At 40.5% G+C, this 23602-nt stretch overlaps 1 protein-coding gene across 1 annotated transcript in view; it reads right to left on the bottom strand.

The window, feature by feature from the left end:
• The window catches only part of LOC124594485 (sphingomyelin phosphodiesterase-like), a 155955-nt gene that overhangs the window by 75736 nt on the left and 56617 nt on the right, over positions 1–23602 (bottom strand). Inside the window, exon 3 of the mRNA XM_047132861.1 lies at positions 8806–8973. Within this exon, the coding sequence (XP_046988817.1) occupies positions 8806–8973 (168 nt within the window). The remainder of the gene's footprint in view (positions 1–8805; positions 8974–23602) is intronic.

The raw sequence follows: 23602 nt of genomic DNA, 5'->3' as shown, positions 1-23602 counted from the left end.
ATGGACGAGCTTGGAAAATCCTTCGTCGTAAAATTCGGCCGCCTGCGCCTTCAACCATGTGGTTACCTCTTCTTGAAGCTGTGCCTCGTCATCAAAACACTGCATAGCCAACCAGTTCTTCATTGCTGGGAATAAGTGGAAGTCGCTCGGTGCCAGGTCGGGACTGTGTGGTGGATGAGGAAACAATTCCCACTTAAAAGATTCGAGAACTTCACGAGTGGCATTTGCCGTGTGGGCCCGGACGTTGTCGTGAATCAGCAAGATCTTTGAGCCCAACTTTCCCCGGCGCTTGTTTTGTATTGCTCATCTGAGGTTGTGCAGAGTTTGGCAATACCTTTGAGAGTTTATTGTAGTGCCTCTTTCCAGGAAATCCACAAAAATCACACCTTTTCTGTCCCAAAAGACAGTCGCCATCACCTTCCTTGCCGACATTGTCTGCATGCATTTCTTGGGTTTTTGGGGGGAATTTGTGTGCCCCCACTGCATTGACTGCAATTTTGTCTCGCAGTTCACATGCTTAACCCATGTTTCGTCACCAGTAATGATGCAATCGAGTAATGAGTCGCCATCTTTCTCGTAAGCGTCCAAAAACGTTAATGCTGCAGCCATTCTCTGATTTTTGTGAATCTCTGTCAAGATTTTTGGTATCCATCTTGCACAAACCAAGCTTTCTGGTAATGATTTCGTGCAACAAACTTCGTGAAATTTGTGGAAAACTCATAGAGAGTTCCGTTATTGTGAAATTACGGTTTTCACGGACCACGGCATCGACTTTTCAACAAGTTCGGCAGTCACTATGCTGGGTCTTCCACTTCGCTCTTCGTCATGAACGTTAGTTCGGCCATTTTTAAATTTTATGACCCATTGACGCACTCCACCTTCAGTGATTATGTTGTCTCCATACACTTCACAAAGCTGCCGATAGATTTCTATTGGTGTACAGTTTTTTGCAGTCAGAAACCTTATTACAGCACACACTTCACACTTCGCGGCATTTTCAATTAACACTGACATTTCAAACTGTCACAGTAACTCAACGGAGTACAGCACGAACCTCTCACTAGCACGGCAGGATGCCGACTGAGCGGCGGAATGCCATGACACCAAGATGGCCGCGCTAGCCCCACCCCTAACGGACACAAACGAAAACGTAATGTACTTTGTGGATAGCCCTCGTATATATGATTCTTTAGTCTTGTTATGTGTGGAGTATGAGAGGCTTATTTCCGTTAGTGTCCAGAGGTTTATGAATAAATCGATATTTGTGTTTATTGGATCAGTTTTATGTAGGCCTATTAGTTGGTTACTACATGACTGGCAATTAGTTTGGAAGGGTTTCCTTGTGTGCTGTCTTTAATTGCAGTTTCATCTGTTTTAGTCATTTTGGATGCTGTGCTACCTGCCATTACTGAACAGCTTACTTCAGCAGTGACCACACTGTCAGCTTCCACTGTCCATCCACACACTTTTCCTCCATATGATGATTCAGCTGAGGATTGGGAAGCTTATAAAAAGTCTCAGATTGCATTTTCTGGCTTTCAACGTGACACACTTGAATTTGAGCAAAGCCTTATTCCTCTCATGGATTCCACCCTAGGAGTATCAATTATTGTGTCACCTTGATCAATGAATGTCTGCCATAACAGCATGAGTTGAATTCTACTGATGCCACAAGAAGCCAAACCAGTCATACAGGGCCTGGGCAGCCGAACTTCATGGCCTTTGCTGTTAAGTGTCAGTTCATTACTTATGTCCATAATGACTCTTATGCAGATTCTATGGTGTGCAGCACAATTATCTGTTTAGCTCTGGACAAAGAAGTGCACTAGAAGGCTTTACTCTGTGAAAACCCCCCATTGGTAGGAGTTTTGCAAATAGAACAGTCTTTTGAAATTTCTCATGCAGAGGGTGACCAGACTGAAGTGTGGGGCTATGTGGCAGTAGTACCACAAGATGTGCCCATTAGGGCGATAGGTAACTTGCACAAGGAAGCAGCAATGGTGGTAGTAAACATGTGGGCCCAGCACTGAGCTGACTATGCTCAACCCAATCAACCATGACTGCCACAGCACCAGTGTCAGTGTTCTCTGTTTCCATCTTGTCCTTTCAGTTTTGTTCAGCACAAACATTTAGCATGCCGTAAGTTCTGGGCTACTTGTAATGCTTGCCAGAAGAATGGCCATTTTGCATTCATGTATTGTTTGCTGAAGGACATAGACATAAAATGTGCAACTCCAATGATTGTGACTTCTCCCAAGTTCTTTATCGAGTTCAGTGTTTTTCGCCAAAAGCTCCAGCTACAGGTGCTGCAGTGAAATTATTGCATTCTCAAACCTACATCAGTTTAGGCTTGCCACCATTGACACAAGTCATGTGCAAGTGGTCAGTTAAAAAAATAGAACATTGCACTGTTGGGACAATTTATAGCATCTGCTTCTTACAAGTCAGTGGTTCAATCCATTACATATTTGATGGTTGTTGATGCCGATGTTGAGAACTTGCTTGGGACGGATGTGTTTCAGGCACTTGAATTTACTGTCACCAACGCAGCTCACCTTGTGCCGATTCAGGTACCATATTCTCAACTGGAAACACTGTGTGAGGAGTTTTTGGACTTGTTTTTGGATGCTATAGGGTGTGCTATGAATTTTTCTGCTCATGTTGTTGTTGTGGTCTTCAGTTCATAGACTGGTTTGATGCAGCTCTCCATGCTACTCTATCCTGTGCAAGCCTCTTCATCTCCAAGTAACTACTGCAACCTACATCCTTCTGAATCTGCTTAGTGCATTCATCTCTTGGTCTCCCTCTACAGTTTATACTCATATTTCCTTAAAATTCAAAATGGCCTCATTTTTGTTATGTGTTTCCTATTCTTGTCACGCTGATAGATTGTGTGAAAACTGAATTGAATAGACTTTAATCTCTAGGGATGGTGCAACCTGTTATGGCTAGTAAATGGTCTGTTGGTTGTTGTTCAGAAGCCATCAGGGAAACTTTGCCTCTATGGCAACTGCGGTACTACTGTCAATCATGGATATGTATCCTGTCCTACACCTGGAGGAACTGTTGGCAGAAATATCAGGTGGCCAGTACTTCTCTAAAACTGATATGTCTAAAGCATATCTGCAGGTTCCTGTGGATGAAGAGTCTCAGCAAGTTCCGGTTTGAATACACATTTTAGTCTCTAAAAATGTTTGCACCTTCCTTTTGGTGTGGCTAGTGCCCCTACTATTTTCCAAAGATTTTTAGAGCAACTTACTATGCCTGTCCTGGATTGCATTAATTATCTGGATAATATTGTTGTCATGGGCTCCTCCACAGCCAGTTGCTTGCAAAATTTGGGCACTTTGTTTTCTGTCTTACCGTCTGCAGGCTTACAGTGTAACCTTACAAAATGTCAGGTTTTTCAACCTTCTATTGTTTACTTGGAGATTGCGGTCTTGCAGAATGGGATTCTGCCTCTACCAGACCACATCTCCCCTCATCCATGAAGGGGCTTCAGGTCTTCGTAGGGAAGATAGCTTACTACTGTAAATTCCTGCTGAGGGTGGTCACATTGATCCAGCTGTTGCATGTCATGTTATGCAAGAATGTACCTTTTTCCTGGAGCCCAGATTGTGAATATGCTTTTCAAGTGCTGTAATCCATACTACAATTTCCCCCTTTTTTTAGCTACATAGTTTTGGTGACTGGCACCACACAATAAGGTCTTGGGGTGGTCCTTGTGCACTGATATGCCAAAGCTCTGAAGAACCTGTTGCTTTCACTTCTAAATCTCTCTCTCCAGCCCAATGGTGTTACTCTCAGGTGGGAAAAGAGGCTCTTACCATTGTCTATGCTCTCCAGAAATTACAAGCTCTTTTTTGTGTGTGTGTGGGGGGGGGGGGGGGGGGGGAGGTTCCAAGTTTTACCTTATTACTGACCAGAAACCCTTGGTTTCCTTGTTTAACCCTCACACTTCCTTGCCTGGAAAGGGAGCACACCACCTCCGGTGCTGGACACTGTTCTTGTCTTGCTACAGTTATGAAATCTATTTTTGATGTATATCTAAACATGCCAATGTGGGCACCTTGTCCTGCCTTCCTGTGGGTCCTGATCCTGACTTCAATAATGAACAATTGCTTTGCTTCCATCTAGATACTGAAATGCAGGCCACAGTCAAGGGTTTCCCACTTGTGAGCTTGCACATAGCAACTATCATTGCCGCCAACCCGGTTCTCCGCGAGGTGGATCAGTTTGTTCAACAAGGCTGGTCAGATAAACCCCACATCAGGCTTTGCACCCTCTGCACAATTATTTTTCCTTACGGTATCACCTCTCTGTTTTGACAGTGTTTTGCTGTTGTCTGCAGAGGACCTGTCTCCCAGAGCAGCCTCTCCACCAGGGCCATTGCAGAATTTCACACACTAAACTGTTAGCTAGGAGGCATGTCTTTTGGACAGGGATTGATGGTGAAATAGTCCATTTTGTTGGAGTTTGTGAGCAGTGTGCCTGATAACAGGCAGTTCCCAGAGCATCTCTGGTCCCCTAGACCACTCCACACCAGTCATGAGAATGCATTCATGTGGACTTTGTAGCGCCCTTCTCGAATTCCTACTCGCTCTTGGTTGCAGATGCATTTTCCTGGTTTCCTCACATTCTACAGTGTGCATTGACACTGGTTGAACTCACAGTTCCTACTGGAGACTCGTATCCATGTAGACACAGAGCACTGCTGACTCACTCTCACTATGTTCTTTTAGTTTGTACTGTTCACATCAGTTGTTCCGTGTATCACTTATGTTGCACCTTCTGTATGATTCTTTCATCTTGTTATGTGTGGAGTCATGAGAGGCTTATTTCCATTATTGTTCAGAATTTTATGACTAAAGCCATATTTGTGTTACATGTTTTGGTTTTGTGTATTACTTGGTTACTGCAGGGAAAGTCTACTGAAACCCTTAAAATGTGCTGAATGCTCCTATAGAGGAAGGTGCATTTCCAGATTCACTAAAATCAAGTAAAGTAAAGCCAGTATTTAAGAAAGGAAACAGAGGTGAATTACAGAACTACAGGCCAATATCATTCATCTCAATTTTTCTAAAATGTGGTGCTGTCGTGGCCTTCAGTCCTGAGACTGGTTTGATACAGCTCTCCATGCCACTCAATCCTGTGCAAGCTTCTTCATCTCCCAGTACCTGCTGCAACCTACATCCTTCTGAATCTGTTTAGTGTATTCATCTCTTGGTCTCCCTCTACGATTTTTACCCTCCGCGCTGCCCTCCAATACTAAATTGGTGATCCCTTGATGCCTCAGAATATGTCCTACAAACCGATCCCATCTTCTAGTCAAGTTATGCCACAAATTTCTCTTCTCCCCAGTTCTATTCAATACCTCATCATTAGTTATGTGATCTACCCATCTAATCTTCAGCATTCTTCTGTAGCATCACATTTCGAAAGCTTCTATTCTCTTTTTGTCTAAACTGTTTATCGTCCACAATTCACTTCCATACATGGCTACACTCCATAAAAATTCCTTCAGAAAGGACTTCCTCACACTTAAAACTATACTTGGTGTCAACAAATTTCTCTTCTTCAGAAACGCTTTCCTTGCCATTGCCAGTCTACATTTTATATCCTGTCTACTTCAACAATCATCAAATAGCAAAACTCATTTATTACTTTAAGCATCTCGTTTCCTAATCTAATACCCTCTGTATCACCCAATTTAATTTGACTACATTCCATTATCATCGTTTTGCGTTTGTTGATGTTCATGTTATATCCTCCTTTCAAGACACTGTCCATTCTGTTTACCTGCTCTTCCAGGTCCTTTACTGTCTCTGACAGAATTACAATATCATCGGCAAACTTGAAAGTTTTAATTTCTTCTCCATGGATTTTAGTTCCTACTCCGAATTTTTCATTTGTTTCCTTTACTGCTTGCTCAATATAGAGATTGAATAATATCAGGGACAGGCTACAACCCTGTCTCACTTCCTTCCCAACCACTGCTTCCCTTTCTTGCCCTTTGACTCTTATAACTGCCATCTGGTTTCTGTAAAAATTGTAAACAGCCTCTCACTCCCTATATTCTGCCACTGCCACCTTCAAAATTTGAAAGAGAGTATTCCAGTCAACATTGTCAAAAGCTTTCTCTATGTCTACAAACGCTAGAAATGTAGGTTTGCCTTTCCTTGATCTATTTTCTAAGATAAGTCTTAGGGTTAGTATTGTCTCACGTGTTCCAACATTACTACAAAATCCAAACTGATATTCCCTGAGGTCGGCTTCTACCAGTTTTTCCATTTGTCTGTAAAGAATTCGCATTAATATTTTGCAGCCATGGCTTATTAAACTGAGAGTTCTGCACTTTTCACATCTGTCAACCCCTGCGTTCTTTGGGATTGGAATTATTATATTATTCTTAAAGTCTGAGGGTATTTTGCCTGTCTCATACATCTTGCTGACCAGATGGTAGAGTTTTCTCAAGGCTGGCTCTCCAAGGCTATCAGTGGTTCTAATGGAATGTTATCTTGTTTCGACTTAGGTCTTTCAGTGCTCTGTCAAACTCTTCATCCAGTATCATATCTACCATTTCATCTTCATCTACATCCTATTCCATTTCTATAATATTGTCCTCAACAACATCGCCTTTGTATAGACACTCTATAACCTCCTTCCACCTCTCTGCTTTCCCTTCTTTGCTTAGAACCGTGTTTCCATCTGATCTCTTGATATTCATGCAAGTGGTTCTCTTTTCTCCAAAGGTCTCTTTAATTTTCCTGTAGGCAGTATCTATCTTGCCCCTATTGATATATGCCTCTACATCCTTACATTTGTCCTCTAGCAATCCCTGCTTAGCCATTTTGCATTTCCTGTCTATCTCATTTTTGAGAAGCTTGTATTACTTTTTTCCTGCTTTATTTACTGCATTTTTGTATTTTCTCCTTTCATCAATTAAATTCATTATCTCTTCTGTTACCCAAGGATTTCTATTAGCTCTTGTCTTTTTACCTATTTGATCCTCTGCTGCCTTCACTATTTCATCTCTCAAAGCTACCCATTCTTCTTCTGCTGTATTTCTATCCCCCATTCTTGTCAATCATTCTCTAATGCTCTCCCTGACACTCCCTACAACCTCTGGTTCTGTCAGTTTATCCATCTCCTTAAATTCCCACCTTTTTGCAGTTTCTTTAGTTTTAATCTACAGTCATAACCAATAGATTGTGATCAGAGTCCACATCTGCCCCTGGAAATGTCTTACAATTTAAAATCTGGTTCCTAAATCTGTGTCTTACCATTATATAATCTATCTGAAACCTGTCAGTATCTCCAGGCTTCTTCCATGTATACAACCTTCTTTTATGATTCTTGAACCAAGTGTTAGCCATGATTAAGTTATGCTCTGTGAAAAATTCTACCAGGCGGCTTCCTCTTTCATTCCTTACCCCCATTCCATATTCACCTACTACATTTCCTTCTCTTCCTTTTCTTGCTGTCAAATTCCAGTCACCCATGACTATTAAATTTTCATCTCCCTTCACTATCTGAATAATTTCTTTTATCTCATCATACATTTCATCAATCTCTTCGTCGTCGGCGGAGCTAGTCAGCATATAAACTTGTACTACCGAGGTAGGTGTGGGCTTCATATCTATCTTGGACACAATAATGCTTTCACTATGCTTTTTGTAGTAGCTTACTTGCATTCCTACTTTTTTTATTCATTATCAAACCTACTCCTGCATTACCCCTATTTGATTTTGTATTCATAACCCTGTATTCACCTGGCCAGAAGTCTTGTTCCTCCTGCCACCAAACTTCACTAATTCCCACTATATCTAACTTTAACCTATCCAGTTCCCTTTTTAAATTTTCTAACCTACCTGCCTGATTAAGGAATCTATATGAAATGATAATTCACAATAGAATTGTATGTTTATAAGCAAATTTAAAATAGTAAATTTCTTGCAACATGATTTCAGAGAAGGAAAATCAATTGATAGGCAATAGGAGACTTGCAGGTTCTTCAAGGACCCATCCAAAGCATTTGACGATAAATCATTTAAGGATAATGGAAGAACTCTATCAGTGTGGAAATCCAGGGACATGCTATGATGATCAAATTGTACATTATGTATCAGAAACAGTGCACAGAAATCAGACATACTAGTGCGGAAACAACTAATTACAGATCTGAATTAAAAACTGTCAGACATGGTGTATCACAAGGCTGTATGCTTGGGCCAGTACTGTTTATTCTCCATGTAGACAATTTCTTAGAATACATAAAAAAGAAACTTACAAAATACTTAGTGCAAGGCACCCTTTTTATAAATCAATTTAAAACACTTTATCTCATGCTCCAAACCAAAGTGAAATGTATAATATAAATATTAAAATAAATAGTGAGGCAGTTAGAAAAGTAGGTAGCACAAAATTTTTGGGAACTATAATAGATAAGCAGCTGACATAAGGTGGGGGAGGGGGGGGGGGGGGAGGGCGCATAGATATGCTGTGATAAAACATAAAGACTTAGATTTTCCTCATGCACAAAAGAGCAAAAACTGTGCACGATAAAGTACTCAGGACAATATACTATGGATTTAGTTACCACATCTGTCCTAATAATTTCACATATGGGGAAGTGCACAATATTTTTACTTAAAAAGAATATTTAAAATTCAGTAAAGAGCAATAAGATGTATAGCCAAAATAACACCCAGACAAATTTGTAGATAAGCTTTTGTATGCCATAAGATTATGACAGTGTACTCACTGTACATATCTGCAATATTTCTAAAATGCGGGTATACTTACAACATTGCTCCCAATAACGCCACTGCAGACTTCCTCAGTCTCTATGTTGAGTGTGACGCAGGCATCCAAGACTAAAGCTTCTAATTCATCTTTTGATTTCCCATTCTTGTAATACTCCATAAATGCATTCAAAATTACATCACAGAGGACACAAGTGGTCAACTGGTCCTGTAAATAAGAGTATAGCAAGAATAACATCAGTGTGTTATTTATTGCAGCAATTATTAAGTTTGCTTCTACAACTACACTTTCATCAGTGGAAAATCACAACACACATTAATTTTTTGAAATTTATTACTGGACATCTTCTGCAACTCAAATATTTTCAAGTGTATGTTATTGTTCATACTGTAAATACACTTTTCTGTTTTTTTCTTTTTTTTTAATATTGAGTAAAATTATGTCCACTGTATTTATGCTTTGTGATAATTCATAATTATGCAAGTGTTCTCACCCAACCCATATGATTTCAGCTAGCACCATATTGAAAACAGTGCCAATATTTAGTATCTGTGGCATCCTGTGTGAATGGTAACTCACAGTGCCATTGTGATATGCCATGAGCTGTTGTCACCTTAGATGCATGTGTGATTGTGGCTTAACTGCATAACCAAACAACAGCACCCCAGGTGATATGAACAAATATTTCACAGGCCTATTTAATAAATGCAATTCTGATGAATAAAATAATGGAAAACCAGGATGAAATGGAACAATATTATGAGAAGGAAATTAGCTACTCACCATATAGCTGAAATGCTGAGTTGCAGATAGGCACAACAAAAAGATTTTCACACTTAAAGCTTTCGGCTGATGGCCTTCATCAACAACAGACACACTTACGCACACACATACACACACACACACACACACACACACACACACACACACACTCATGCAAATGCAACTATCACACACAACTGCAGTCTCAGGCAACTGGAACTACACTGCGAGCAGCAGCACTGGTGCATGATGGGAGTGGCGACTGGGTGGGGGAAAGGAGGCGGCTTAGGGTGGGGAGGGAGACAGATAGTGTGGTGGGGATGGCAGACAGTGAAGTGCTGCAGTGCTGCAATGCTGCAGGTTGGGCAGCAGGCAGCTGGCTGATTTTTTTTTTTGGGGGGGGGGGGGGGTTTGGTGGAGTAGCGGAAAAGGAGAAAAAAGAAATAAATAAAAATATAATAAAATAATAAGATAAAGTAAATAAAAAGGACTGGGTGTGATGGTGGAATGACATCTGTGTAGTGCTGGAATTGGAGCAGGGATGGGGCTGGATGGACGAGGACAGCGACTAACGTAGGTTGAGGCCAGGAGGGTTACGGGAATGTAGGATGTATTGCAGGGAAAGTTCCCACCTGCACAATTCAGAAAAGCTGGTGTTGGTGGAAAGGGACAGGCTGTGAAGCAGTCATTGAAATGAAGGATATCATGTTTGGCAGCGTGTTCTGCAACAGGGTGATCCACTTTCTTCCTGGCCTGGTGGCCATTCATGTGGACAGACAGCTTGTTGGTTGTCGTGACTACGTAGAATGCCGCACAGTGGCTGCAGCTCAGCTTGTAGACCAAATGACTGGTTTCACAGACATTCCACCACCACACCCAGTCCCTGCGACTCAGCATCTCCACTGTGTGGTTATTAGCTACTTTCCTACTCATAACACAATTCTGATGAATAATGGTTTGAATAGTAATAAGAAACAGAATTTGATTAACTGCTTTTTTTAATAATTTTGTTTAATTTTGTTTGATGGTGTGCTATTTTTGAATTTAAATTGCTGTGAATCTCTACTGTTATGGTACAAGTTTGTATATGTAAAAGCAAACCATCTTTTATGTTCTATTGTATGGCTATCCATTTGGTGTGTTTCTAAGGCTGATTCTTGCACTTGTGTGGTGTAATCGAACTTCAAACATTATGAAATAGATTCAGTGTTGATGCAGGTAGATGATGTTAAAGGTGGAGGTGGAGATCAGTGGTGAAATGTTAGCAGTTTCTTGGATTGGGAACTGTAGTCTACTGGTAAATGTAAGAAGTCTGAGTACAGAATTGCCACCAAAACTAGATACGCCCAGGTAAGAGAGAGGTTGGCCAAATCAATATGTGTTTACCATGTTCATGCAGTTGGTGTAAAATGGTAAGCAATTGAAGGAAGGGCTTCTGGTAAATCTTGAGAGAAGTAGCAAGCAAAGAAAGGGAGACTGAAGTGCTTGGAGCAAAATAAGAATCATTTAAATGAAGATCTTACTCCAAAACTCGGCTGAAAACAGAAGTCAGTGAAAGGAAAACATAAGAGAAAGCTTTCCCACAAAACTTGACATAAACAAAGAATTTCTGGCTGCAACTGGCTGGCAAATGGGCAAAGAGCATAAACAGAGAATGTATGTGATCAGTGCCCAGCTAGGAGAGCAAATTGAAAGATTCATACAACAATGTAAAGAGATCAAAACTGACATTTGTGGCATAGAAGAGGACCACATCAACAAAATTGACATTTATACTATTCATGTAGAACATTTAGACACAAAAGTCAGTGAATAACAAATGAAAGTTGTCAATGTTGAAAATGAGGTCAAAGAAATGCTTAATACAAATAGTTACCACACATCAGATAAACAAACTAAGCAAAGATACTATCAGATGCAATCACTTGTCAGCTGAGTAGAAGTAGCCAAAAGGTAAAGAATGAAGCTATAACATTAAACCTGGGTTTAATTATTTACAGGAATTGAAGTGGAATAATCACATATGTACAGTTGTAGCTACAGCAGATGGCATAGTAAGAAGCCACGTTCCAGGAATGCAAAATGGTCAGGCATTCCTGACCATTGGGATTTTAGTAAATTCAGTCATACTGCCAAATGGCTTCCAGTTGATTTCTTTGGTCAGATTAAGGACTTATGGGACAAGCAGTGAAAAATCTGCTTTGTAGCATTAAGAATCAAAGGTGAAGTGGTAACATGGGCATGTGTACTGCACAAAATGCAGCACATACAATGAATTATCCTATGACTGCAACATCAGTGAGTTACAACTGGAATCAGTAAATTTGTACAAACAACCTGGGTTTAATGATTTATGGGAAATGAAGTGGAATAATCACATGAGTACAGTTGTAGCTATGGCAGATGGCAGACTTTAGGAGGATACTAGGGAAATGCAGTGTACATAGGAGCTGCTTACAAATACCCTGTTGTCCCATCTTAGGGTACTGCTCAAGTGTGTGGGACCCATATCAAATAAGACCAGCTGGGGATACTGAATGTCTGCAAATAACGGCAGCACAAATGTTCACAGGCTTATTTGACTCAGGGCGGAGCATCTCATAATGTTGAAAAACCTGAATTGAAAGATACTTGAAGACAGACTCCAATTATCTCTCAAAAACTTACCTACAAAAATTAAAAAACCAATATAAAGTGAAGAATCTATAGACAAGAGGTATTCAGCCCCCCCCCCCCCCGGCCCCGCTTCCCCTCTGCCCTCACACACACACACACACACACACACACACACACACACCACCACCACCACCACCACCACACAAAAATGAAAGGTGCAGTGTACACAGAAATGGTGTGGTCCAAATCTCTGGGAACAGCACTGTGGAGACATGTTGCACACTTGTCATGGGTGACACACATTGGTGTGGCAAAGATATGCACAAGATAGACATGCTATAGAATAGTGGCAGATTCGGACAGCGATGGACTCAGTATTTTGCAAGCAATAGATTTTCAACAGCAAAGAAGATTTTAGATGCTTCCATTATAGTTGAAAACATGTAAACTCACCATTTCCAGAATATATTGTATTAGATGAACTGAGGGACAGCATTTAGAGAAATGCAATGCAGCCCAATGAGATAAAATATCTAACTGTTTCTATATACTGTGGAAATTACCCAAGAGTATTGGCAGGTTGTGTGATAAACACACAAAAAATAATAGCACCTGTATGTTAAAATGTCTTCATGAAATTCATTTGATTGTTTTGTGATGTGTTGCTATCATTGACAGATGAAGTTAGTGTATTTGTAATCGCGGAGATGAGTGGATGTGGACTCATCATTGATAGATGACCACTTCATGGCATTACTTTTGGATCAGCTTTGCAACAAGAACACCTCTATTTTACCATAATCAATTCCATTCCCATGTGTAACATGTAAGGTTTCTTTCTGTTCCATGACAGATGAGGCATTCACCCTTTACACAAATGTAATGAAATCACTCTCCAGGGGTGTGTTTACAAATGAGTGAAGAATAGTCGGTAGCAGGTTTTGAGAGAATGACAATCAGTGCAATGCGCATTTGTTATTTTAACATAAAACATTTATGAACTGTCAATACAAAGTTGTGTGTTCATGTTATCATTCAAGGTATTTACATGTTACACAATGTTATTCCGGTTTGTGACTGAGCATTCTCAAGACTTCAATGTGTCAGTACCATAATAGGAAATCAAACAAAAAATTCATTACAGTTATAACAGCTACCCCCAAGAGTTATTAAAGAATGTCTTCCCACAAACTTCCTAAAATGCTCTACCATTTCATTTCAGAATGGCTATAGCACTCACTAAAGATTCTTATTTTCAACAATATTCCAGTTGATGTTTTAGGTACTTCACTTAACATAGGTGCTGAAGTAGAATGTTTTAGACAAGAATTAATTTTATCAGATAAACCTGTTTTATGCATTCAACAATATTATAAAAGGATATCTTGCTACTCGCTACATAGAGGAGGCTCTGAGTTGAACACAGGTACATCCAAATGACAATAAAGCATTTAAGCTTCTGACCAAAAGGCCTTTTTCAGAAATAGCAGACACACACACACACACACACACACACACACACACACACACACACACACACATTCACACAAGCACAACTCATGTACAGATGGCCATTTTTTTGGCCACAGTGACAAGACTGCAAGGTGCAACTCGGTCTGATATGAACAGCAATCTGACATTGGTGGTGGGGTTGAGGAAGAGGCCTGAGGTGGAGGTGGGAAGGGATAGCAGGGAAGGGGTAGGAGAAGGTGGTGTGCTGCTGTGAGGACATGCAGGAATGTGGTGGGGTCTGCATAGTGTCACTAGCAGTGACGGCTGCTGTGGAAGAGCACATGAACACATGAACATCCAAACTTTTGACACCTTGAGGATTTATTGGTTATTTTTCTTTGAGTGCTGTTAAATGTACTACAGACACAATAATCTGAAATATATGACACTTTACTTTACTGTGCTATTCCTCATTCCTACTTCCCTAGACTTAGTGAAACTCTGCATCACGGGTACAAGCACACTCTCAGTTGTGCACATTTTAAGGAGCTTCTGCATGTGCATGACTGGCATGACGTAATTGCCTTATGGGTCAAATACATGTGGAGCAGATAAACAATGTACATGGGTTGTGGCGTACACAGCTAGTCATTTCCACTCAACTACAAGTCTATGTCAATTCCACTAGATGGTAGCTCACTCCATTCACTTGGTGATTGGAGTAAATCCCGTTAGGTGGTAGCACACGCCTCAGATATGCCAATTCACTCAACATACAGTAAAATTAAATCAGATGTCAAAATACATTATAGTTATACTGACACTAAGGCATTACTATCTGATTTCAATCTTTCCATTAATGGCAGTTTGTGTTGTAGTTGGTTTGGTACTGTATGGATGACAGCACTGACAGGAAACAGTGAATCAGCTTTCGTGTGCAGTGTCAAGATGAACTCTGCTGAATCAATTTTAGGATCTGACAAAAAACTAAATTACCAGGATGACTTAGCCACAAATGAACTAAGGATCTGTGGACTATATTTGTTGACTGAATATCTCACCAAATAAAAAAAGTGTGACTACAAGTGAACATTTAACAAAGAAGTGTGCAATAAGCATAAATGGTCCTGTGGGTGCAATGTAAGATAGGCACTGTATTGATTCCCATGTCTGATTTTCAGTCTGGAAATTAATTTGTGAACTAATACAGGTGTAGAGATCTTGTACATTTGTCTGAAAAAATTAGAAAAGCACAAAAACATACTCACACAAAAATGCAGACATTGAACTCTCAGTGCTCGGTAAAGTGAACATCAGTACTCAGCTTGACAGCATATACAGAGAGTCTGTCAGGAAACACAATGAGCAAGTGAACAGGAATAGACATATCCTCTCCAGGTTAATAGACTGCATAAAATTTTGTGGGTCGTTTGAGTTAGCGTTATGTAGTCATGATGAAAGGGAAGAATCAGAAAACTCAGGAGTGTTTTGTGGGCTTATAAATTAAGTAAGTGCTATTGATGGCTCAATGAAAGAACACTTAGAAACTGCAACTGTGTTTAAAGGTACATCCAGAACACTTCAAAATGAACTTCAGAATTGTATGCCAAGTGTATGCAGAGAAATAATAATGCAAGGAATTTTAAGTGTGCATTATTTCGTCACACAGAACAGGTGTGCTAGACAGAGTTGTACAGACTAGACTACTATGGTTAGCAGCTACAAGGTGGGTGTTTAACTTTTGGACAGTAAATCCACAGTTAAAGAGAATAAGGAAAGCCTGATTGAGTGTTTAAAAGAAATTACCCTCTCTGGTCATGCAGATAACAAAACCAGATGAGAAAGTTATGGCCTCCTCTCCAATTTGAAAGATCCTGAGTTCTTATTTTGGCTACAATTTTTCATAGGATCATGCCACACACAGACATACTCTCCAGGAAGCTACAACATTGGCATCTTGAAGCAATAACTGTTAAACAATATTTTATTGGAGTTTGAAGGTGTAATTACAGAAATAAGAAATATTGCCATTGAAGAAATTTTCTCAGCTTGTGAAGAACAAATTCAGAAGAAAAGAAAATCAGAAAATAAAGTAGCAGATGGAAAGAAGTCTGTGACACCATAATAAGCTGTGTGAATGAAAGATATTTATTCATGAATCACCTTGTGGCATCAAAATTGTTGGGTGTGAACTCATTTTCTCTATTTTTGACAGATTTTCCTGAGAGAGAACTTGACATTACTGCTGAAGCATACCCATGGTTATTGAAGGCACAACTGAGAACAGATCTAGAAATACTCTACAGCAGAAAAGACTTTCAATGCACGGGTGGTGCCGTTGAAATGCTGCAGCTTGGATCTAGACACATTTCTGCACTTATGTGAACTAATTAGAATAATTATAACAACTGCTCTTACAACAGTTGACCCTGAATCTTGTTTCTCAACACTGACAAGCATAAAAGCCTTTCTTTGAAACACAATAACAGAGAACAAGTTTTCAGCATTGGCAATGCTCACAATTGAGAAAAAGTTTGTTAATCATACTACAGACTTCAATCATGAAGTGACTGAGACATTTGCATGATTGAAAAACAGACGCATAGATTTTCTTTATAAATAAGGAATGTCAGTCATGTTGCTGTATATTTTTATCTATTTAATGTGTACCTACAGGGCAGCATAAGGTGTATCAATAGTAACTTTTTATGTGGACTGCAGAAGGATAGGATATTTCGTAAGAAGAGATTATGCTTTTTTCCTGCTTCAGAAATGGAGACTTGGTGAGTGATAAAACTTTAGTAATATTAATATTTGGTTGACAAGGCAGAGAGTAGTGGAAGTTTATATATTATTTCCATTATTTCATTCTTGCTCTAACCTCTACATAATTATCTGCAAAACAACATTTCACAAAAGCGAGTCTTTCTTTTGTCAGACAAGTTATGCATATTATTGTTATTATTACTATTCTTTGCAGTGGCTGTAGTTGCATAAATTTGTTCATAATCATGATTGTTATACAACAGATGCTATTTCACACATTCAGGTTGATCTGAGTCTAAAAATTTTTGAACACCCCAAATGTATATTCACAAGCCACCAGAGGCTGCTAGTTGTGCTAGTTGCAGAGTTGTGACACCATGCTGGGTGGGGTGGGAATAGAAAAGGGAGATGTGAGAGGATAGAAGTAGAGAAGCCGGAGGACTAGTGGGTGTGTCGCCAGAATAGGATGCTTTTATAGTGCTGGAGCGGGAGCAGAGTAGGGAATAGATCGGTTGTAGAGGAGTGGGACTAGCAAAGGTTGAGAACAGGTGAATTATAGTAAGGAAGGATATGTTGTAAGGAGAGTCCCACTTGCGCAGTTCAGCAAAGCTGGTGTTGTTAGGAAGGATGCAGGCCGTGAAGCAGTCACTGAAGGGAAGCACATTGTGTAGGGCAGAATGTTCAGCAACTTGGTGGTCCACCAGTCACTTAGCAATAGTTTGACAATGTCCTTTCAAGCAGGCAGCCAGCTTGTTAGTTGCATCACCCACGTAGAAAGCAACACAGTGGTTGGAGCTTAGTTTGCAGCTCACATGGCTGCTTTCAAGTGTAGCCCTGCCTCTAATGGGATAGGAGATGCTCGTTACAAGAATGGAATAGTTGGTCCCAAGAGGATGTATGGGACATGTCTTGCATTTAGGTATATGGTAGGGAATGAGCCGTGAGGCAAAGGGTTGGGAGCAGAGGTGGGGTAGGGATTGATATGTATATTGCATAGGTTCAGTGGGTAGCACAATACCACTGTGGGAGGGGTGAGGAGAATAGTGGATAGAGTAATCCTCATTTCTATGCATGGTGAGAGGCAGTCAAAACACTGATGGAGAATGTGATTCAGCTGCTCCAGACCTTGGTGGCTGAGTCTTGAGAGGAGTGCTCCTTTGTGGTCAGATGGTGAGTATGTGGGAAATGGTAGGGGACTAGGGGACTGGAGAGACTAGGCAAGAGAGATCTGTTTCTGAGCAAGGTTGGGAGGGTAATTCTGATCCATGAAGGCCTCAGTGAGACCTGTGGCATATTTGGAGAGGGTCTGCTCATCACTACAGATGTGATGACCATGAGTGGCTAGACTGTATAGAAGGGACTCGGTATGGAATGAGTGGCTGCTGTTGAAGCGGAGGTATTGTTGGTGGTTGGTAGGTTTGATATGGTTGGAGGAACTGATGAAGCCATCTTTGAGGTTGAGTCCAACATTGAGGAAGATGGCTTGTTGGGTTGAGAAGGGCAGGAAAATTGACTGGGGGAGAAGGTGTTGATGTTCTGGAGGCATGTGGCAGAGTATCCTCACCCTCTGTCCAGATTATGACGATGTCATCAGTGAATCTGAATCAGACGAGGGATTTGGGGTTCTGGGTGATTAATAAGGATTGCCTGGTGTACCACAGATTTCTGTGTAGGTGGTGCCTTCAAAGGAGAAGTAATTGTGGTTGTGGATATAGTTGGTCAAGTTGACCAGGAAGGAGGTTGTGGGCTACAAGTCAGTCAGGCATTGGGACAGGTAGTATTCAATAGGCACAATGACGTGGGCATTGAGGATGTTAGTCAAGAGGAAAGTGGCATCAATAGTTGTAATATTTCTGGCTTCACAGCTGTCATATTCAGGCAAAATAAGCTCTTCTTAGAGCAGTTGAGAAGGCAGCAGTGGGAAGATGATGTAGTGTGGTGTGAGGTACCAATGACAGATGGTTTGTTTGGTATGGTTATCATGAGAAAGACTGCCTAAATTGTGGTCCTTCTCTGTGATTGGCTGCATTCAGAAGTTGTGCAGCAAAATAATAATGTTCTGTTATTAATATTAGAAAAACTAAACGGCATATTTACTTGTATTTCATATTAAAGGATCTCTCAATAGTGTGCTATCATTCCATTATTTCACAAGTATTGACAACCAGCAGAAGAATAAGCAACTGCTAAATGAAAATGCAGACAGATCTTTGGATCATGCCTAACTTGGATGGCATGCAAAGTTGTTCAGCTGTAAGATCAGAGCTGGTTCGGCAGTGTCAGAGGACAGCCATGTTGTCTGCCATGGTCAGTATCAGTCAAGACTTAAGTAGCAAGTCTTAGTTTTTAAATGTTCAGCAGCCTCGGAGGACAGACATTGTCTGCCATAGTCAGTGTCAGTCAAGAATTTATTAGCAATTTTTTGTTATTTGGACATGTAGTTGAGAGCAATGTGATAGTAATTACAGAAATATGCAGTTGATTATTTTGTTGAAGAATGGAAATTATTTCTACTCTAAAGAGGATTGTAATTGTGCAATTTCTCATGTTTTGGTAATAATAAGCGAGTTGCATCCCATATAAACAAACTAATTGGAAATTTAATTATTTATATCATATCAGTTCCTCACTAAGAGTTTATTACAGCCTCAAGATAACAGATTCATGACCTATGTGCTGTTCTCTGCACATGGGATAACAACTATAGAACCTGCAGGTTGGTGAACATTAATTAGAACTTACGCATTCCACTCGAGGTGGTGGAAGCAAACAGTCACCTCACTTGTACTGCATTCTTAATACAAAAGAGGTTAGTGAAATGTCATCTGTGGTACCACAGAGGAGGTGTGGAGGAAAGTAATTGTCAAGGTGTGATAAAGCAAGCTCGGATCTTTTTACTTCCTCTTTTGTTTTGCCATCTGCCTACTTCAATTATTTTTTTCATTTTTGAATAGTTACCATTAACCTGCATTTTCATAAAAGAGAAAGGTTGGCCCTCAGTTTTAAAGAATATAGCACCAGAACTAATGTTGTGCTTAGTTTTGTGCATTTACTCAATTTCCTAATTTATTTTGGCTATTACTAGTTAATATCTTTTGTTATAGGATGAAATCAGTAATAGTTTTGTGACTTAGATTCTGTTGTTGAGTTATAAACAAATATAAATAGTGTGCTAATTATAAACATTTGGAAGAAGTAGTACTAGTATTCTTAAAGTATCTATTTGGCTCTATTCAAAAATATATTAGCAAAGCCAGCCCTTCATTAATTCCAAAGTAATTACCAGGTTTGTCAAAAGTATTATTTATATAACTATATCTCTTAATTTCATCATTTAAACAAACAATGCAGCTTAACCCTTGTAGTAGAAGAAACTGTTGAAAAGAAGAAATATTTCTATGTATTCAGTTAATTTGATGAGCTATGTTTTAATTGTAATTTCTTCAACTTAAACATCAAACAATGTGTAGTTTCAGTGCCTATTATTGTGATGGTATATAAAGGCCTGAATTTTGATCCTGAGACAGACAGTCCATGGCTGATTTTCAGATGAGGAACCTGTATTGGTTAGGTCAATAACAATGCAACCGTGAAATAAGTGCAACACAAATATTCCATTTCCATGTGTTAAAACAATGACAGTGACTGTTCAGTTTATTTGAAAGTCTGTGAACTGTGTGATTATGTTTTTACTGCTCATATACGTTCAATGGTAAACTATTGTAGCAGTATGTTGACATATGCGTGCAAACTATTAATGAGGCTTATCAAAAGTTAGCCAATAGTGAAATGGTCATATTAACGGTGTAATGTTGGGGGTTAGTGAACAGTGAAAGTAAAGAACTGTGAAATTCAACTGTGCAACTGTTGACTACATCACTTACAGTAGTCAGTGTTGAACTTCCACCCCCCCCCCCCCCCCCACCCCCCCACTTCACATTTTTCAGCCAGTATAACAATGCAGTACGTGGAATCTGAGGACTGTCAACGAAGAAATAAAGCAGGCAAATCTCACAGAGGGAAGGGGTTTATCATAAGTACATATATATCATTCTCTCCCATCTCCCTCCCCCCCCATCTCTCTCTCTTTCAACTTGTTATATGATGATGAACATGCTGTCGGGTGATAAAGGAACAGGAACTGTGGAGAGTTGGAGCAGGAAATGGTTGATGTATTTTATATGGGAGAGTAGGTTATGGATAATATTCTGAAGATGTGGGACTATGAGAGCAGAGGGCCTTTCAGTGGAAGCACAGTAACTGGCCACAATGGTGCATCCTGGGTGTTTGAGTTTATGGACTTTAGGAAGCATGTAGAAAGTGAGATTGTGGAGAGTGGTAGGCGTGAGGAGAGAGAGAGAGACTCAGGGGAGTTGTGGGATGGGCTTAAGAATTTGAGGAGGAACTAGAGATCCTGCTGGATTTATGGAATGGGGAACTGTGTCAGGGTGTGTAGGTGGAGAAATCTGACAGCTGGTGGAAACCCTCCACCAGGCAATTCCTGCATTTCATAATCACAGCGATGGAGCTCTCATCCATAGGTGTGATTATAAGGCCAGGATCAGATTTTAGATGTTGGACTGCTGTTCTTTCTTTGGATGTAAGGTTGTTTCCATTTTGAGGGATTTGGGGGATGATGCGAAGCAAGGTTTGATGTTCAGAAATGTTAGTGGGGGGTGATTTGGGTGTAGTGGGTGTGGATCATAGTTAGGTGGAGCAGTGAACTGAGTAAGCATTACTTTTGGGTTGAGTCTGATTGGTAGGGTTGGTTAAAAGTCCAACATGATTGAACTTGGGGGGTGGGGAAAAAGATAAGGACTTTGCAAAGACCTGCTACTTCTGTCAGATTTAGGCATTTGGAGGACAGGTTCATGACTGTATTCTGGGCCTGTTTGAGGTTTGGATTCTGTTGGTGGTGGAAAGAAGTTTCTTAGGATGAGGTAAATGTAGTAGGTCTTCAAGGCAGGGTTTGACGGCTATGAGAGGATCTGAGGGAGGTTTGGAGGCTCTTGTAGAGATGGTGGATAGTGGTAGTCCAAAGTGGGAGTAGGAGGTGAACAGGTAAACACAAAAAGAATGTAATGGATGATGTATGGGGGAAAAAGGTGAAACCCGAGAGAGTATGGCCAATAGTGAAAGACAAAAACAAACTGATATTGTTGTGGAAACACACTGACATCAAAGAAATAAAATAAATAAAAATACAGCAGTAGTGGGATGCCATTTGCTGGGTAGATATTTGTGAAGAGAAGGGTAACAGATGTAAATGGATTACATGAGGTCAGCATGCAGATGCTGGAATAAAGAAATTGATCCCACTGCCTCAGTTTCACATTTTTCTCGATACTTCAATCTGTTCCATTCTTTCATATATTTTATTCTTCACTGTTGATCCATGCTCTGTTCATCTGTACCAATAAAGGAAGGTTTCCCTATCCTTACCCAGAACCCAGTCCCACATACTGTCATTGTCTTGCTGCCTAGCTCATGCATCTCCCACAAATAGGCTGACTATCAAATTATTTAACTCCAGCTGCAACCTCTACTGCCACAATGACCTTTATTTGTTCAAATTCTGACAGGCCAGAGCCCTGCAAAACCATATAAATCAGGCCCAAACCTCCTTGAAATACCTCCTCCCCATTTGTAAAATTCCCCTGCTGTGCCATCCCGAACGGCTGCAATTCAACTCCCAAGCTGAAATTTTTCCCTCCAGGAACTAGAGCTGCATGCACAATGCCAGCTCAAAAAACTCTCCAATCTGTTCACCTCCCACTCCTGCCTTGGACTATCCCTATACACCAACTCTACAAGAGCCTCCAAACCTCTCCTGCATCCCCTCATACCCTACAAACCCTGTCTTGCAGACCTACTACATTTACCTCATCCTCAGAAACTCCCACCCTCCACCATACAGAATCCAGAAACCAAACAGGCTTGAAATGCAGTCATAAACTTTCCCTCCAAAAGCCTCAGTACCACAGAAATACAGTTCTTTCCAAAGGCCTTATCTTCTGCCCTGCTCCCAAATTCAACCATACTGGACTTTTTTTTAATGATCTTTCTCCTTCTCCCAGTCCCTGCAGTGGAAATATTTTTTCACCACCAACCCCATGAATCAGACTCAACACAAATCTAACATTGAACTGTATCTGACTCAGTTCACTCCTCTATCCAATTTTACTTGGCCTTACTGCTCCAAAATCATCCTGTGTTAATTTTCCAGAATTTACTAACATCAAACCTTGCCTCACAATCATTCTCCAAGTCCCTCAACATAGAAACAACCTTACATCCACAGAACGAACTGCAGTCTACTATTTAAAAACTGATCCTGATCTTATAATCCCTTCTCTAGACAAGAGAGCTACCACTGCAGTTTTGAAATGCAGGGAATGCCTGGTGGAAGAACTCCACCAGCTGGCAGATTAATCCATCAACAAATCCTGAAACATTGACTCCATTCCAGAAATACAACAGGATCTCCTGTCTCCTTTAGTTCTTAGGACCATCCCAGAACCTTGCCCTTGAGTTCTATCTCTCTCCGAATCCATACCGTTCCTTTACTTCTACCTTGTACATGCTCCCTGAAGTCCATAAACCCAATCACCCTGGATGACCCATTGTGGCCAGTTACTGTGCTCCCATCTCTGATATTCTGAACCTACACCTCCAGCGTGTTATATGTAACTAACCCTTGTATATAAAAGACACCAACTGTTTCCTGCACCAACACACTGCAGTTCCTGTTCCTTTATCATCCAGCAAAGAGCTCAGCACCATTGATGCCACCTTCTCTGCACCAACCTCCACAATACCCATGCCTTGCTGCTGTTGAACACTACCTTTCCCAATGACTGACTGATTCTAAATCTACAAAATCCTTCCTGGTCACTATGGCTAGTCATATCCTCATTCAAAATTACTCCTCCTAGAAACAAGTCCTTGGTACACCAATGGACACCACATGGCACCAACATACGTCAACTCATTTTTGAGCCATTTTGAGGAATCCTTCCTAATCATCCAGAATCCAAAGCCCCTCACCTGGTTCAGATTGCATGATGATGCCATTGTGATCTGGACCAAGGGTGAGGACATCCTAACCACATTCCTCCAGAATCTCAACACCATCTCACTCATTAAGTTCACTTGTCCTCCTCAACCCAACAAGCCACATTTCAAGCTCACATCAAGGGTGGCTACCTCCATAGCTCCATCCACCTCAAACCTACCAAGC

This window comes from Schistocerca americana, chromosome 2, assembly GCF_021461395.2.
Source record: "Schistocerca americana isolate TAMUIC-IGC-003095 chromosome 2, iqSchAmer2.1, whole genome shotgun sequence".
NCBI lineage: Eukaryota > Metazoa > Arthropoda > Insecta > Orthoptera > Acrididae > Schistocerca > Schistocerca americana.
Note: the sequence above shows the minus strand (reverse complement) of the source record. Positions and strands in the feature narration are given on the sequence as shown.